General features: G+C 43.1%; 1 protein-coding gene across 1 annotated transcript in view; it reads right to left on the bottom strand.

Annotated features, from left to right (window-relative positions):
* LOC139532734 (DNA annealing helicase and endonuclease ZRANB3-like) overlaps window positions 1-15,318 on the bottom strand; it is an 86,972-nt gene that overhangs the window by 31,708 nt on the left and 39,946 nt on the right. Inside the window, exons 11-14 of the mRNA XM_071330699.1 lie at window positions 13,015-13,194; window positions 11,373-11,537; window positions 9,394-9,914; window positions 7,987-7,991 (exon numbers count right to left, since the gene is read on the bottom strand). Of these exons, the coding sequence (XP_071186800.1) occupies window positions 7,987-7,991; window positions 9,394-9,914; window positions 11,373-11,537; window positions 13,015-13,194 (871 nt within the window). The remainder of the gene's footprint in view (window positions 1-7,986; window positions 7,992-9,393; window positions 9,915-11,372; window positions 11,538-13,014; window positions 13,195-15,318) is intronic.

The raw sequence follows: 15,318 nt of genomic DNA, 5'->3' as shown, positions 1-15,318 counted from the left end.
TATCAGTGTAGAAAACACAACAGGTTCCTTATAGATGAACATGTAGCCTAACGGTTCCTATCAGTGTAGAAAACACAACAGGTTCTTTATAGATGAACATGTAGCCTAACGGTTCCTATCAGGGTAGAAAACACAACAGGTTCTTTATAGATGAACATGTAACCTAACGGTTCCTATCAGTGTAGAAAACACAACAGGTTCTTTATAGATGAACATGTAGCCTAACGGTTCCTATCAGTGTAGAAAACACAACAGGTTCCTTATAGATGAACATGTAACCTAACGGTTCCTATCAGTGTAGAAAACACAACAGGTTCTTTATAGATGAACATGTAACCTAACGGTTCCTATCAGTGTAGAAAACACAACAGGTTCTTTATAGATGAACATGTAGCCTAACGGTTCCTATCAGTGTAGAAAACACAACAGGTTCTTTATAGATGAACATGTAGCCTAACGGTTCCTATCAGTGTAGAAAACACAACAGGTTCTTTATAGATGAACATGTAGCCTAACGGTTCCTAGTGTAGAAAACACAACAGGTTCTTTATAGATGAACATGTAGCCTAACGGTTCCTATCAGTGTAGAAAACACAACAGGTTCTTTATAGATGAACATGTAGCCTAACGGTTCCTAGTGTAGAAAACACAACAGGTTCTTTATAGATGAACATGTAGCCTAACGGTTCCTAGTGTAGAAAACACAACAGGTTCTTTATAGATGAACATGTAGCCTAACGGTTCCTATCAGGGTAGAAAACACAACAGGTTCTTTATAGATGAACATGTAGCCTAACGGTTCCTATCAGTGTAGAAAACACAACAGGTTCTTTATAGATGAACATGTAACCTAACGGTTCCTATCAGTGTAGAAAACACAACAGGTTCTTTATAGATGAACATGTAGCCTAACGGTTCCTATCAGTGTAGAAAACACAACAGGTTCTTTATAGATGAACATGTAACCTAACGGTTCCTAGTGTAGAAAACACAACAGGTTCTTTATAGATGAACATGTAGCCTAACGGTTCCTATCAGTGTAGAAAACACAACAGGTTCTTTATAGATGAACATGTAACCTAACGGTTCCTAGTGTAGAAAACACAACAGGTTCTTTATAGATGAACATGTAGCCTAACGGTTCCTATCAGTGTAGAAAACACAACAGGTTCTTTATAGATGAACATGTAGCCTAACGGTTCCTATCAGTGTAGAAAACACAACAGGTTCTTTATAGATGAACATGTAACCTAACGGTTCCTATCAGTGTAGAAAACACAACAGGTTCTTTATAGATGAACATGTAGCCTAACGGTTCCTATCAGTGTAGAAAACACAACAGGTTCTTTATAGATGAACATGTAGCCTAACGGTTCCTAGTGTAGAAAACACAACAGGTTCTTTATAGATGAACATGTAGCCTAACGGTTCCTATCAGTGTAGAAAACACAACAGGTTCTTTATAGATGAACATGTAGCCTAACGGTTCCTATCAGTGTAGAAAACACAACAGGTTCTTTATAGATGAACATGTAGCCTAACGGTTCCTATCAGTGTAGAAAACACAACAGGTTCTTTATAGATGAACATGTAGCCTAACGGTTCCTATCAGTGTAGAAAACACAACAGGTTCTTTATAGATGAACATGTAGCCTAACGGTTCCTATCAGTGTAGAAAACACAACAGGTTCTTTATAGATGAACATGTAACCTAACGGTTCCTATCAGTGTAGAAAACACAACAGGTTCTTTATAGATGAACATGTAGCCTAACGGTTCCTATCAGTGTAGAAAACACAACAGGTTCTTTATAGATGAACATGTAACCTAACGGTTCCTATCAGTGTAGAAAACACAACAGGTTCTTTATAGATGAACATGTAGCCTAACGGTTCCTATCAGTGTAGAAAACACAACAGGTTCTTTATAGATGAACATGTAGCCTAACGGTTCCTATCAGTGTAGAAAACACAACAGGTTCTTTATAGATGAACATGTAACCTAACGGTTCCTAGTGTAGAAAACACAACAGGTTCTTTATAGATGAACATGTAGCCTAACGGTTCCTAGTGTAGAAAACACAACAGGTTCTTTATAGATGAACATGTAGCCTAACGGTTCCTATCAGTGTAGAAAACACAACAGGTTCTTTATAGATGAACATGTAGCCTAACGGTTCCTATCAGTGTAGAAAACACAACAGGTTCTTTATAGATGAACATGTAGCCTAACGGTTCCTATCAGTGTAGAAAACACAACAGGTTCTTTATAGATGAACATGTAACCTAACGGTTCCTATCAGTGTAGAAAACACAACAGGTTCTTTATAGATGAACATGTAGCCTAACGGTTCCTATCAGTGTAGAAAACACAACAGGTTCTTTATAGATGAACATGTAACCTAACGGTTCCTAGTGTAGAAAACACAACAGGTTCTTTATAGATGAACATGTAGCCTAACGGTTCCTATCAGTGTAGAAAACACAACAGGTTCTTTATAGATGAACATGTAGCCTAACGGTTCCTATCAGTGTAGAAAACACAACAGGTTCTTTATAGATGAACATGTAGCCTAACGGTTCCTAGTGTAGAAAACACAACAGGTTCTTTATAGATGAACATGTAGCCTAACGGTTCCTATCAGTGTAGAAAACACAACAGGTTCTTTATAGATGAACATGTAGCCTAACGGTTCCTATCAGTGTAGAAAACACAACAGGTTCTTTATAGATGAACATGTAGCCTAACGGTTCCTATCAGTGTAGAAAACACAACAGGTTCTTTATAGATGAACATGTAGCCTAACGGTTCCTATCAGTGTAGAAAACACAACAGGTTCTTTATAGATGAACATGTAGCCTAACGGTTCCTATCAGTGTAGAAAACACAACAGGTTCTTTATAGATGAACATGTAGCCTAACGGTTCCTATCAGTGTAGAAAACACAACAGGTTCTTTATAGATGAACATGTAACCTAACGGTTCCTAGTGTAGAAAACACAACAGGTTCTTTATAGATGAACATGTAGCCTAACGGTTCCTATCAGTGTAGAAAACACAACAGGTTCTTTATAGATGAACATGTAGCCTAACGGTTCCTATCAGTGTAGAAAACACAACAGGTTCTTTATAGATGAACATGTAACCTAACGGTTCCTATCAGTGTAGAAAACACAACAGGTTCTTTATAGATGAACATGTAGCCTAACGGTTCCTAGTGTAGAAAACACAACAGGTTCTTTATAGATGAACATGTAGCCTAACGGTTCCTATCAGTGTAGAAAACACAACAGGTTCTTTATAGATGAACATGTAGCCTAACGGTTCCTATCAGTGTAGAAAACACAACAGGTTCTTTATAGATGAACATGTAGCCTAACGGTTCCTAGTGTAGAAAACACAACAGGTTCTTTATAGATGAACATGTAACCTAACGGTTCCTATCAGTGTAGAAAACACAACAGGTTCTTTATAGATGAACATGTAACCTAACGGTTCCTATCAGTGTAGAAAACACAACAGGTTCTTTATAGATGAACATGTAGCCTAACGGTTCCTATCAGTGTAGAAAACACAACAGGTTCTTTATAGATGAACATGTAGCCTAACGGTTCCTATCAGTGTAGAAAACACAACAGGTTCTTTATAGATGAACATGTAGCCTAACGGTTCCTATCAGTGTAGAAAACACAACAGGTTCTTTATAGATGAACATGTAACCTAACGGTTCCTATCAGTGTAGAAAACACAACAGGTTCTTTATAGATGAACATGTAGCCTAACGGTTCCTATCAGTGTAGAAAACACAACAGGTTCTTTATAGATGAACATGTAACCTAACGGTTCCTATCAGTGTAGAAAACACAACAGGTTCTTTATAGATGAACATGTAGCCTAACGGTTCCTATCAGTGTAGAAAACACAACAGGTTCTTTATAGATGAACATGTAACCTAACGGTTCCTATCAGTGTAGAAAACACAACAGGTTCTTTATAGATGAACATGTAGCCTAACGGTTCCTATCAGTGTAGAAAACACAACAGGTTCTTTATAGATGAACATGTAGCCTAACGGTTCCTAGTGTAGAAAACACAACAGGTTCTTTATAGATGAACATGTAGCCTAACGGTTCCTATCAGTGTAGAAAACACAACAGGTTCTTTATAGATGAACATGTAGCCTAACGGTTCCTATCAGTGTAGAAAACACAACAGGTTCTTTATAGATGAACATGTAGCCTAACGGTTCCTATCAGTGTAGAAAACACAACAGGTTCTTTATAGATGAACATGTAGCCTAACGGTTCCTATCAGTGTAGAAAACACAACAGGTTCTTTATAGATGAACATGTAGCCTAACGGTTCCTATCAGTGTAGAAAACACAACAGGTTCTTTATAGATGAACATGTAACCTAACGGTTCCTATCAGTGTAGAAAACACAACAGGTTCTTTATAGATGAACATGTAACCTAACGGTTCCTATCAGTGTAGAAAACACAACAGGTTCTTTATAGATGAACATGTAGCCTAACGGTTCCTAGTGTAGAAAACACAACAGGTTCTTTATAGATGAACATGTAACCTAACGGTTCCTATCAGTGTAGAAAACACAACAGGTTCTTTATAGATGAACATGTAGCCTAACGGTTCCTATCAGTGTAGAAAACACAACAGGTTCTTTATAGATGAACATGTAGCCTAACGGTTCCTAGTGTAGAAAACACAACAGGTTCTTTATAGATGAACATGTAGCCTAACGGTTCCTATCAGTGTAGAAAACACAACAGGTTCTTTATAGATGAACATGTAACCTAACGGTTCCTAGTGTAGAAAACACAACAGGTTCCTTATAGATGTACATGTAGCCTAACGGTTCCTATCAGTGTAGAAAACACAACAGGTTCTTTATAGATGAACATGTAGCCTAACGGTTCCTATCAGTGTAGAAAACATGTACAACTACACAGATTAGTTTTGTACAGTTGTGCTCAGTGAAATGTACATAGACCAAGATTACAGTAAGTAGTTCAGAGAACTGTTAGAGGAGCAGAGAAGCAATGCGTCACACAGTCACTAAAATAATGTGTGAATTCAAAATGTGAGCAGCTGCTTGTTGAGAGAGACAGATTCTTGTCATTCTGCTCAGACAGTGTGGAATATTTGTGACTTGGTAACACATGGTGAAAACTAATACAATGCTGCTGATATGTTGAAAATGAGCAGGATAAGGGCCATCAATATGTAACTGATTCTCAACTAAAAATTCCATCTGTGGGCAATTCTGTCCCCTTTGATAAATTGTGACACCCTGAACGTGTTTTGTTTTGTTGTGGACGTGGAAGAACTGGAACTAACAGACTAATTCATGATGTTTCCATTGTAAGGTTTGTTTCTGAAAGGCCATCCTCTTATAGATTTTCTCAAATGTCACCTGAATTTCCCAGCGCCCGACGCCGAGCCCCTACAACTAACGAGCTGAGGGGACAAGAGACTGCAGCTCAATTCTCCTCATACTAGACCACTGTCTGCCAAACAAGACATTCTCCTCATACTAGACCACTGTCTGCCAAACAAGACATTCTCCTCATACTAGACCGCTGCCTGCCAAACAAGACATTCTCCTCAGACTAGACCACTGTCTGCCAAACAAGACATTCTCCTCAGACTAGACCGCTGCCTGCCAAACAAGACATTCTCCTCAGACTAGACTGCTGCCTGCCAAACAGGACATTCTCCTCAGACTAGACTGCTGCCTGCCAAACAAGACATTCTCATCAGACTAGACTGCTGCCTGCCAAACAAGACATTCTCCTCAGACTAGACCGCTGCCTGCCAAACAAGACATTCTCCTCAGACTAGACCGCTGCCTGCCAAACAAGACATTCTCCTCAGACTAGACCGCTGCCTGCCAAACAAGACATTCTCCTCAGACTAGACCGCTGCCTGCCAAACAAGACATTCTCCTCAGACTAGACCGCTGCCTGCCAAACAAGACATTCTCCTCAGACTAGACCGCTGCCTGCTGTTAGGGTTGCGTCAATTCAATCTGGTATAAGGACAAGTATGACAATGAGTCACTAATTGTATGCTATGTACTTTTTATTAACTAAGTAATAAATGGCAAATGCAATTTCCGTATATACGGGTTCACTGTAACATCACGCAGGATGAAAACAGAGAAGACACTTGTTACTGACAAAGACATTATAATAAATACTCATGACAGAGATAGTTCCCACTTCCGAGCCGGCCTGTCAGAGTAGAGACTGGGCGTGGTTTAGACTTACCCAGCCTATCGTTGATGTTGGCGCCTTAAGCCAGTCCTGGCCCCTTAGCGCATGTGATGTCCCGACGCTGTTGCTGTGTAGATTACGCTCCTTCACCCCAAAGACTGAGGTCAGACAGCTCTGTAATATTGTCTGAGATATCTGCACCTGTATACATTGTCCACTGTTCTCGCTCAAGGCTAACTACAGCTTTCCAGCTTCTTATCTGAGCTAACTGTTACTTCCAGCACACACACACAGACACCCAGGCGCCCAGGCCAACAGTTAGCTAATATTCAATCACATTTAATACAGTTACTAATCACGTTTGTTATAGTATTCAATCACATGTAATACAGTTGCTAATATTCAATCACGTGTGTTATAGTATTACTCAGAACCTCACATATGTTCTTCGTGTGTATAGCTTATCTGTTATTGTCCATTGTACACCACAGTCAGCAGTCTCCTGATTCACCCCCTCCTGTGTCTCCCTAAGATTAGCACAGTCTCGGTCACACAGTACAGCGCCCACACTACTGATACTTTGTTGCATACACACACATATTTCATACACACACACATTTCAGGCTGATATTCATGGTTAGGCCCTGAGCACTGGTAAAAGTGAGAACAATGGAAAATGCAGGTTCACAAGAGTCAGCAATTCAAACTTTAATGCATAAGAAGCCCTACTAGCTTATAGTTAGTTAAGCATGTCAAAAAAACGTTATAAAACCCCACACTGCCAAACAGGACATTCTCCTCAGACTAGACCGCTGCCTGCCAAACAAGACATTCTCCTCAGACTAGACCGCTGCCTGCCAAACAAGACATTCTCCTCAGACTAGACCGCTGCCTGCCAAACAAGACATTCTCCTCAGACTAGACCGCTGCCTGCCAAACAAGACATTCTCCTCAGACTAGACCGCTGCCTGCCAAACAAGACATTCTCCTCAGACTAGACCGCTGCCTGCCAAACAAGACATTCTCCTCAGACTAGACCGCTGCCTGCCAAACAAGACATTCTCCTCAGACTAGACCGCTGCCTGCCAAACAAGACATTCTCCTCAGACTAGACCGCTGCCTGCCAAACAGGACAGTCTCCTCAGACTAGACCGCTGCCTGCCAAACAAGACATTCTCCTCAGACTAGACTGCTGCCTGCCAAACAAGACATTCTCCTCAGACAAGACTGCTGCCTGCCAAACAAGACATTCTCCTGACGATTCTAAAAAAGTGATCTTTGTCAAAAGTCCGTGAATGCAATATGCATTTATAATGCTGTGATATAGTAGTGTTTTTCTCTCTGCATTTCCTGTTTGGTTACAGTGATTACAGTGTCATGTTTTGAGAGATGTGAAGTCTTAATACCATCAGAGTTGTTGTTCTGCCTCGGTTGTCATTACAGATCTGACGGCTGGTAAATTCCCCTTCTAACATGCTGCCTGTGGTGCCAGAAGTACCATAACAGAGAACTGTGTTTGTTTGCTGATTAGATATCAAACACTACACACCTCAGTCAAGCATGAAATGGAGCAGATTTTGTTAACGGATTGTGTGTGTGTGTGTGTGTGTGTGTGTGTGTGTGACCAGAAAAAACACAATTGTAATGGTGTGTTTGAACAGTCCTTGATGATCGAGCTAGTCTAGCATAGAAGTACAATGTATGTTCTAGTGATCCTATTTCTATGATTGAGACAAGTGTGCCTGTATAACATCCCCTACACCAGCGCTATTCAGATCTCACCTGGAGGTCCTGAGTACTGCTGCATTTCTGTTCTACCTGATAACTACACTGAACACAAATGTTAATGCAACATGCAACAATTTTACTGAGTTAAAGTTCATATAAGGAAATCAGTCCATTTAAATGAATTCATTAGGCCCTAATCTATGGATTTCACATGACTGGGTAGAGGCGCAGCCATGGGCCCACCCACTGAGGAGCCAGGCCCAGCCAATCAGAATGAGTTTTTGCCACAAAAGGGGTTTATTACAGAAAGAAAAAGTGCTCTGTTTCATCAGCTGTCCAGGAGGCTGGTCTCAGACGATCCCGCAGGTGAAGAAGCCGGATGTAGAGGTCCTGGGCTGGTGTGGTGACACATGGTCTGCGGTTCTGAGGCCGCTTGGTCGTATTGCCAAATTCTCTAAAACTTCGTTGGAGCCGGCTTCTGGTTGAGAAATTAACATTCAACTCTCTGGCAACAGCTCTGGTGGACATTCCTGCAGTCAGCACGACAAATGCGCACTCCCTCAAAACATCTGTGGCATTGTGTTGTGTGACAAAACTGCACATTTAAGAGTGACCTTTTATTGTCCACAGCACAAGGTGCACCTGTGTGATGATCATTCTTGAAATGCCACACATGTCAGGTGGATGGATTATCTTGGCAAAGAGCAGCAACCCAGCTTTACAGAGCAGCAACCCAGCCTTACAGAGCAGCAACCCAGCCTTACAGAGCAGCAACCCAGCTTTACAGAGCAGCAACCCAGCCTTACAGAGCAGCAACCCAGCCTTACAGAGCAGCAACCCAGCTTTACAGAGCAGCAACCCAGCTTTACAGAGCAGCAACCCAGCCTTACAGAGCAGCAACCCAGGCAGGTAGCAGGGTTATTCTGGGTTATTATTACTGAGAGACAGACAGGAGGGATGCTGCTGTGTGAATTCCCTGTGCCGCTCGGTCGTGATGGATAGAAGAACAGGTATTCCTTTAAAGACTGATCTCAACCCTCCCTCACCCCTCTTTACGCCCTCCACTTTCCCCCGGTACTGCCAACTGAACCAGGAGGTGTCTGTGTTTGAGGAGAGACAGTTACCTTCCTTCTCCCAGTCTTATTAAATAGTCAGCCAGAGTGCCTTGGGGAACTTTAACTTCAGCCCAGCCAATTCATCAACTTTACTTTGTAAACTTTGAGACACGCGGCACAACGAGAGCAGGCCTTGTGACTGTTTCTCACTTGACAGTCAGGTGAACAGTGTGTTGCGTCCTCTTCTCCTCGTTGTCATCTAGCAGAGACACGTTGTCACGCTGGTCTATTTCTGACTTGGTGTACGTTACGCCTGCCAACGTGTGTGTGTGTGTGTGTGTGTGTGTGTGTGTGTGTGTGTGTGTGTGTGTACACTCACCAGTGCTGGGCCTGTGGAGTGGGGACTCACACAGCTCACAGTAAAGGAGCAGGATGCTGTTGGAGTAAGTACAGGCCCCACAACTCCACTCATCTCCCTTCCCCTGATCTGGTGGTCCTGGTCTGGGACTCTGCCTTGGTTTCGGGGTCCCTTTATCAGAGAGCCGACGGGGGGTAAACAAAGAGGCCAGGGGGCTGCTGCTGGTGTCTCTCCCCCCATGGAGGGACCTCCTCTTCCCCCCAAGACGAGACCTGGGGCTGTGGGTAGCGCTGGGGGTGGGCAGCCGCAGCCTCTTCACCTGGGGAGAGAAGTCTAGGTCCTGGAGGTCAGGGGGATCTTGGGAGTTGAAGTTTTTCTTCTTGTCGTTCTCTGGGTTCTCCACATCTATAGAACCCTCCTTCTCTGAGGGGGTAACGGGGGATAGGCAAACCTCACCCTCTGTTCTCTTCCTCTTCTTCTCTTTACCAGCGTCCGGAGAGAAGAACGAACGAATGTCGTGCTGTTTGTCCTTCTCAAACTGCAGAGGGATAGAGTCACGGTAAGACTGTTGTAAAGCACGTCATTCATCTGATCTGTTGTAAAGCACGTCATTCATCTGATCTGTTGTAAAGCACGTCATTCATCTGATCTGTTGTAAAGCACGTCATTCATCTGATCTGTTGTAAAGCACGTCATTCATCTGATCTGTTGTAAAGCACGTCATTCATCTGATCTGTTGTAAAGCACGTTATTCATCTGATCACTAGACCAGTGCCTCACATGGTTAAAGAACCCAGATCACTAGACCAGTGCCTCACATGGTTAAAGAACCCAGATCACTAGACCAGTGCCTCACATGGTTAAAGAACCCAGATCACTAGACCAGTGCCTCACATGGTTAAAGAACCCAGATCACTAGAACAGTGCCTCACATGGTTAAAGAACCCAGATCACTAGACCAGTGCCTCACATGGTTAAAGAACCCAGATCACTAGACCAGTGCCTCACATGGTTAAAGAACCCAGATCACTAGACCAGTGCCTCACATGGTTAAAGAACCCAGATCACTAGACCAGTGCCTCACATGGTTAAAGAACCCAGATCACTAGACCAGTGCCTCACATGGTTAAAGAACCCAGATCACTAGACCAGTGCCTCACATGGTTAAAGAACCCAGATCACTAGACCAGTGCCTCACATGGTTAAAGAACCCAGATCACTAGACCAGTGCCTCACATGGTTAAAGAACCCAGATCACTAGACCAGTGACTCACATGGTTAAAGAACCCAGATCACTAGACCAGTGCCTCACATGGTTAAAGAACCCAGATCACTAGACCAGTGCCTCACATGGTTAAAGAACCCAGATCACTAGACCAGTGCCTCACATGGTTAAAGAACCCAGATCACTAGACCAGTGCCTCACATGGTTAAAGAACCCAGATCACTAGACCAGTGCCTCACATGGTTAAAGAACCCAGATCACTAGACCAGTGACTCACATGGTTAAAGAACCCAGATCACTAGACCAGTGCCTCACATGGTTAAAGAACCCAGATCACTAGACCAGTGCCTCACATGGTTAAAGAACCCAGATCACTAGACCAGTGACTCACATGGTTAAAGAACCCAGATCACTAGACCAGTGCCTCACATGGTTAAAGAACCCAGATCACTAGACCAGTGCCTCACATGGTTAAAGAACCCAGATCACTAGACCAGTGCCTCACATGGTTAAAGAACCCAGATCACTAGACCAGTGCCTCACATGGTTAAAGAACCCAGATCACTAGACCAGTGCCTCACATGGTTAAAGAACCCAGATCACTAGACCAGTGACTCACATGGTTAAAGAACCCAGATCACTAGACCAGTGACTCACATGGTTAAAGAACCCAGATCACTAGACCAGTGCCTCACATGGTTAAAGAACCCATATCACTAGACCAGTGACTCACATGGTTAAAGAACCCAGATCACTAGACCAGTGACTCACATGGTTAAAGAACACAGGATCTTTGTCATTCTCAACCGCTGCCAGGGTCGTCTCGCTTGGTGTCCACGCTTCGGCGAAATTCAGGAAGTCCCATTTGTCCTTATCCCCCAACTCTGCCTTTAAGTACTCCTTCTTACCGTTCAGAGTACTGCCTGTTACCGTTTCCTGTCAACAACACAGACACACACAGTCTCCTATCAGAACAACACGTACAAAGAAACTCCACTCAAAAATTAAATGTTTTGGACTTTCAAGAAGCATTTTCCTTTTAAACACTTAATGGCAGAAAATTGACTAAATCAGGGAGGCGCAATCAGGACTTGTCCAATAAAAAAAACTTGTTTTGCTACAATGTGCACTAATGAACGTGACCATAAACTGCTCTGTTCTTTGCAGCATAATTAACAACAAGGTCAATAAACAACAAATAAACACCAAGGTCAACAACCTCACTCTGATACTTCTGTAATGGTCTTTAAAAGTGTTTTTCTAAAGAAGGAAGGCAGTCATTTTCTTGATTCAAATCCAGTTCATTGGAAACGGTGGTCCTGCAGTGGATATTAGTACCCCATAGAATTACAGATATAATGAGTGTACCCGCCATTCAACCCATTGTGTTCCAGTCAAAATGACAAGGTGGTCTCGGGGGCTTTGTGCTGTCCCTTTAAGTAAATCTACAGTACCAGTCAAAAGTTTGGACACACCTACTCATTACAAGGTTTTTCTGTATTTTAACTATTTTCTACATTGTAGAATAACAGTGAAAACATCAAAACTATGAAATAACACATATGGAATCATGTAGTAACCAAAAAAGTGTTAAACAAATCAACATATATTTTAGATTCTTCAAAGTAGCCACCCTTTGCCTTGATGACAGCTTTGCACACTCTTGGCATTCTCTCAACCAACTTCATGAGGAATGCTTTTCCAACAGTCTTGAAGGAGTTCCCACATATGCTGAGCACTTGTTGGCTGCTTTTCCTTCACTCTGCGGTCCAACTCATCCCAAACCATCTCAATTGGGTTGAGGTCGGGTGATTGTGGAGGCCAGGTCATCTGATGCAGCTCTCCATCACTCTCCTTGGTCAAATAGCACTGTTGGGTCATTGTCCTGTTGAAAAACAAATGATAGTCCCACTAAGCGCAAACCAGATGGGATGGCGTATCGCTGCAGAATGCTGTGGTAGCCATGCTGGTTAAGTGTGCTTTGAATTCTAAATGAATCACTGACAGTATCACCAGCAAAGCCCCATCACACCACCTCCTCCATGCTTCACCGGTCATGTTCATTGCTCATGTTTCTTGGCCCAAGCAAGTCTCTTCTTCTTATTGGTGTCCTTTAGTAGTGGTTTCTTTGCAGCAATTCAACCATAAAGGCCTGATTCTGTCCTCTGAACAGTTGATGTTGAGATGTGTCTGTTACTTGAACTCTGTGAAGCATTTATTTGGGCTGCAATCGGATGTGCAGTTCTCTAATGAATTTATCCTCTGCAGCAGCCTTCCTTTCCTGTGGTGATCCTCTTGAGAGCCAGTTTCATCATAGCGCATGGATAAGTAGGTGTGTCAACTTTTGACTGGTACTGTATTTCTATGAAAAGTAACCATCTTCCAGTTAAAACACACATGCACGCACACACACCTTCCTGTTGAGCATGCCCCACATGACGGTGTCAAAGGTTCCCTTGGCGATGAGGTAGTGCACGTGGACGGAGGCGGTCTGTCCGATGCGGTGCGCCCGGTCCTCAGCCTGCTTCACATGGCCAGGGTTCCAGTACAGCTCAGCAAACACCACGTGAGTGGCCGCTGTGAACGTCAGGCCCTGGACACCACAGAACACACAGGACACACTCACTTAAGGGAAGAACTCACCGGAAGCAGACAGGCGAGAAAGCAGAGCGAGGCGGGTGAAAAGTACGGGAACAGGCAGAGCAGTGACTGTATGCTAGCAGGATAGTACATATACAGTTGAAGTCGGAAGTTTACATACACTTAGGTTGGAGTCATTAAAACTCATTTTCAACCACTCCACACATTTCTTGTTAACAAACTATAGTTTTGGCAAGTCAGTTAGGACATCTACTTTGTGCATGACACAAGTAATTTTTCCAACAATTGTTTACAGACAGATGATTTCACTTATAATTCACTGTATCACAATTCCAGTGGGTCAGAAGTTTACATACACTAAGTTGACTGTGCCTTTAATCAGCTTGGAAAATTCCAGAAAATGTCATGGCTTTAGAAGCTTCTGATAGGCTAATTGACATCATTTGAGTCAATTGGAGGTGTACCTATGGATGTATTTCAAGGCCTACCTTCAAACTCTGTGCCTCTTTGCTTGACATCATGGGAAAATCAAAAGAAATCAGCCAAGACCTCATAAAAACATTTGTAGACCTCCACAAGTCTGGTTCATCCTTGGGAGCAATTTCCAAACGCCTGAAGGAACCACGTTCATCTGTACAAACATTAGTACGCAAGTATAAACACCATGGGACCACGCAGCCGTCATACCGCTCAGGAAGGAGATGTGTTCTGTCTCCTAGAGATGAACGTACTTTGGTGCGAAAAGTGCAAATCAATCCCAGAACAGCAGCAAAGGATTTTGGAGGAAACAGGTACAAAGGTATCTATTTCCACAGTAAAACGAGTCCTATATCGACATAACCTGAAAGGCCACTCAGCAAGGAAGAAGCCACTGCTCCAAAACCGCCATTAAAAAGCCAGACTACAGTTTGCAACTGCACATGGGGGACAAAGATCGCACTTTTTGGAGAAATGTCCTCTGGTCCGATGAAACAAAAATAGAACTGTTTGGCCATAATGAGCATCGTTATGTTTGGAGGAAAAAGGGGGAAGCTTGCAAGCCGAAGAACACCATCCCAACCGTGAAGCACGGGTGTGGCAGCATCATGTTGTGGGGGTGCTTTGCTGCAGGAAGGACTCACGCACTTCACAAAATAGATGGAAAATTATGTGGATATATTGAAGCAACATCTCCAGACATGAGTCAGGAAGTTAAAGCTTGGTTGCAAATGGGTCTTCCAATTGGACAATGACCCCAAGCATACTTCCAAAGTTGTGGCAAAATGGCTTAAGGACAACAAAGTCAAGGTATTGGAGTGGCCATCACAAAGCCCTGGCCTCAATCCAATAGAACATTTGTGGGCAGAACTGAAAAAGCGTGTGTGAGCAAGGAGGCCTACAAAACTGACTCAGTTACCCCAGCTCTGTCAGGAGGAACGGCCCAAAATTCACCCAACTTATTGTGGGAAGCTTGTGGAAGGCTACCTGAAGCATTTGACCCAAGTCAAACAATTTAAAGGCAATGCTACCAAATACTAATTGAGTGTATGTAAACTTCTGACCCACTGGGAATGTGATGAAAGAAATAAAAGCTGAAATAAATCATTCTCTACTATTATTCTGACATTTCACATTCTTAAAGTAAAGTGGTGATCCTAACTGACATAAGACAGGGAATTTTTACTAGGATTAAATGCCAGGAATTGTGAAAAACTGAGTTTAATGTATTTGGCTAAGGTGTATGTAAACTTCCGACTTCAACTGTAATATTATAATATAATCTATGCTTTTATCTCACAGTCATGCATACATTTGACATATGTGTGGTCCCGGGAATGGAACCCACCACCCTGGCTTTACAAGCGCCGTGCTCTACCAACTGAGCTACAGGAGCGCCGTGCTCTACCAACTGAGCTACAGGAGCGCCGTGCTCTACCAACTGAGCTACAGGAGCGCCGTGCTCTACCAACTGAGCTACAGGAGCGCCGTGCTCTACCAACTGAGCTACAGGAGCGCCCTGCTCTACCAACTGAGCTACAGGAGCGCCCTGCTCTACCAACTGAGCTACAGGAGCGCCGTGCTCTACCAACTGAGCTACAGGAGCGCCCTGCTCTACCAACTGAGCTACAGGAGCGCC

Source organism: Salvelinus alpinus, chromosome 10 (assembly GCF_045679555.1).
Source record: "Salvelinus alpinus chromosome 10, SLU_Salpinus.1, whole genome shotgun sequence".
Classification (NCBI taxonomy): domain Eukaryota; kingdom Metazoa; phylum Chordata; class Actinopteri; order Salmoniformes; family Salmonidae; genus Salvelinus; species Salvelinus alpinus.
The sequence above is the reverse complement of the archived record's forward strand: the minus strand, read 5'-3'. Positions and strand labels throughout refer to the sequence as shown.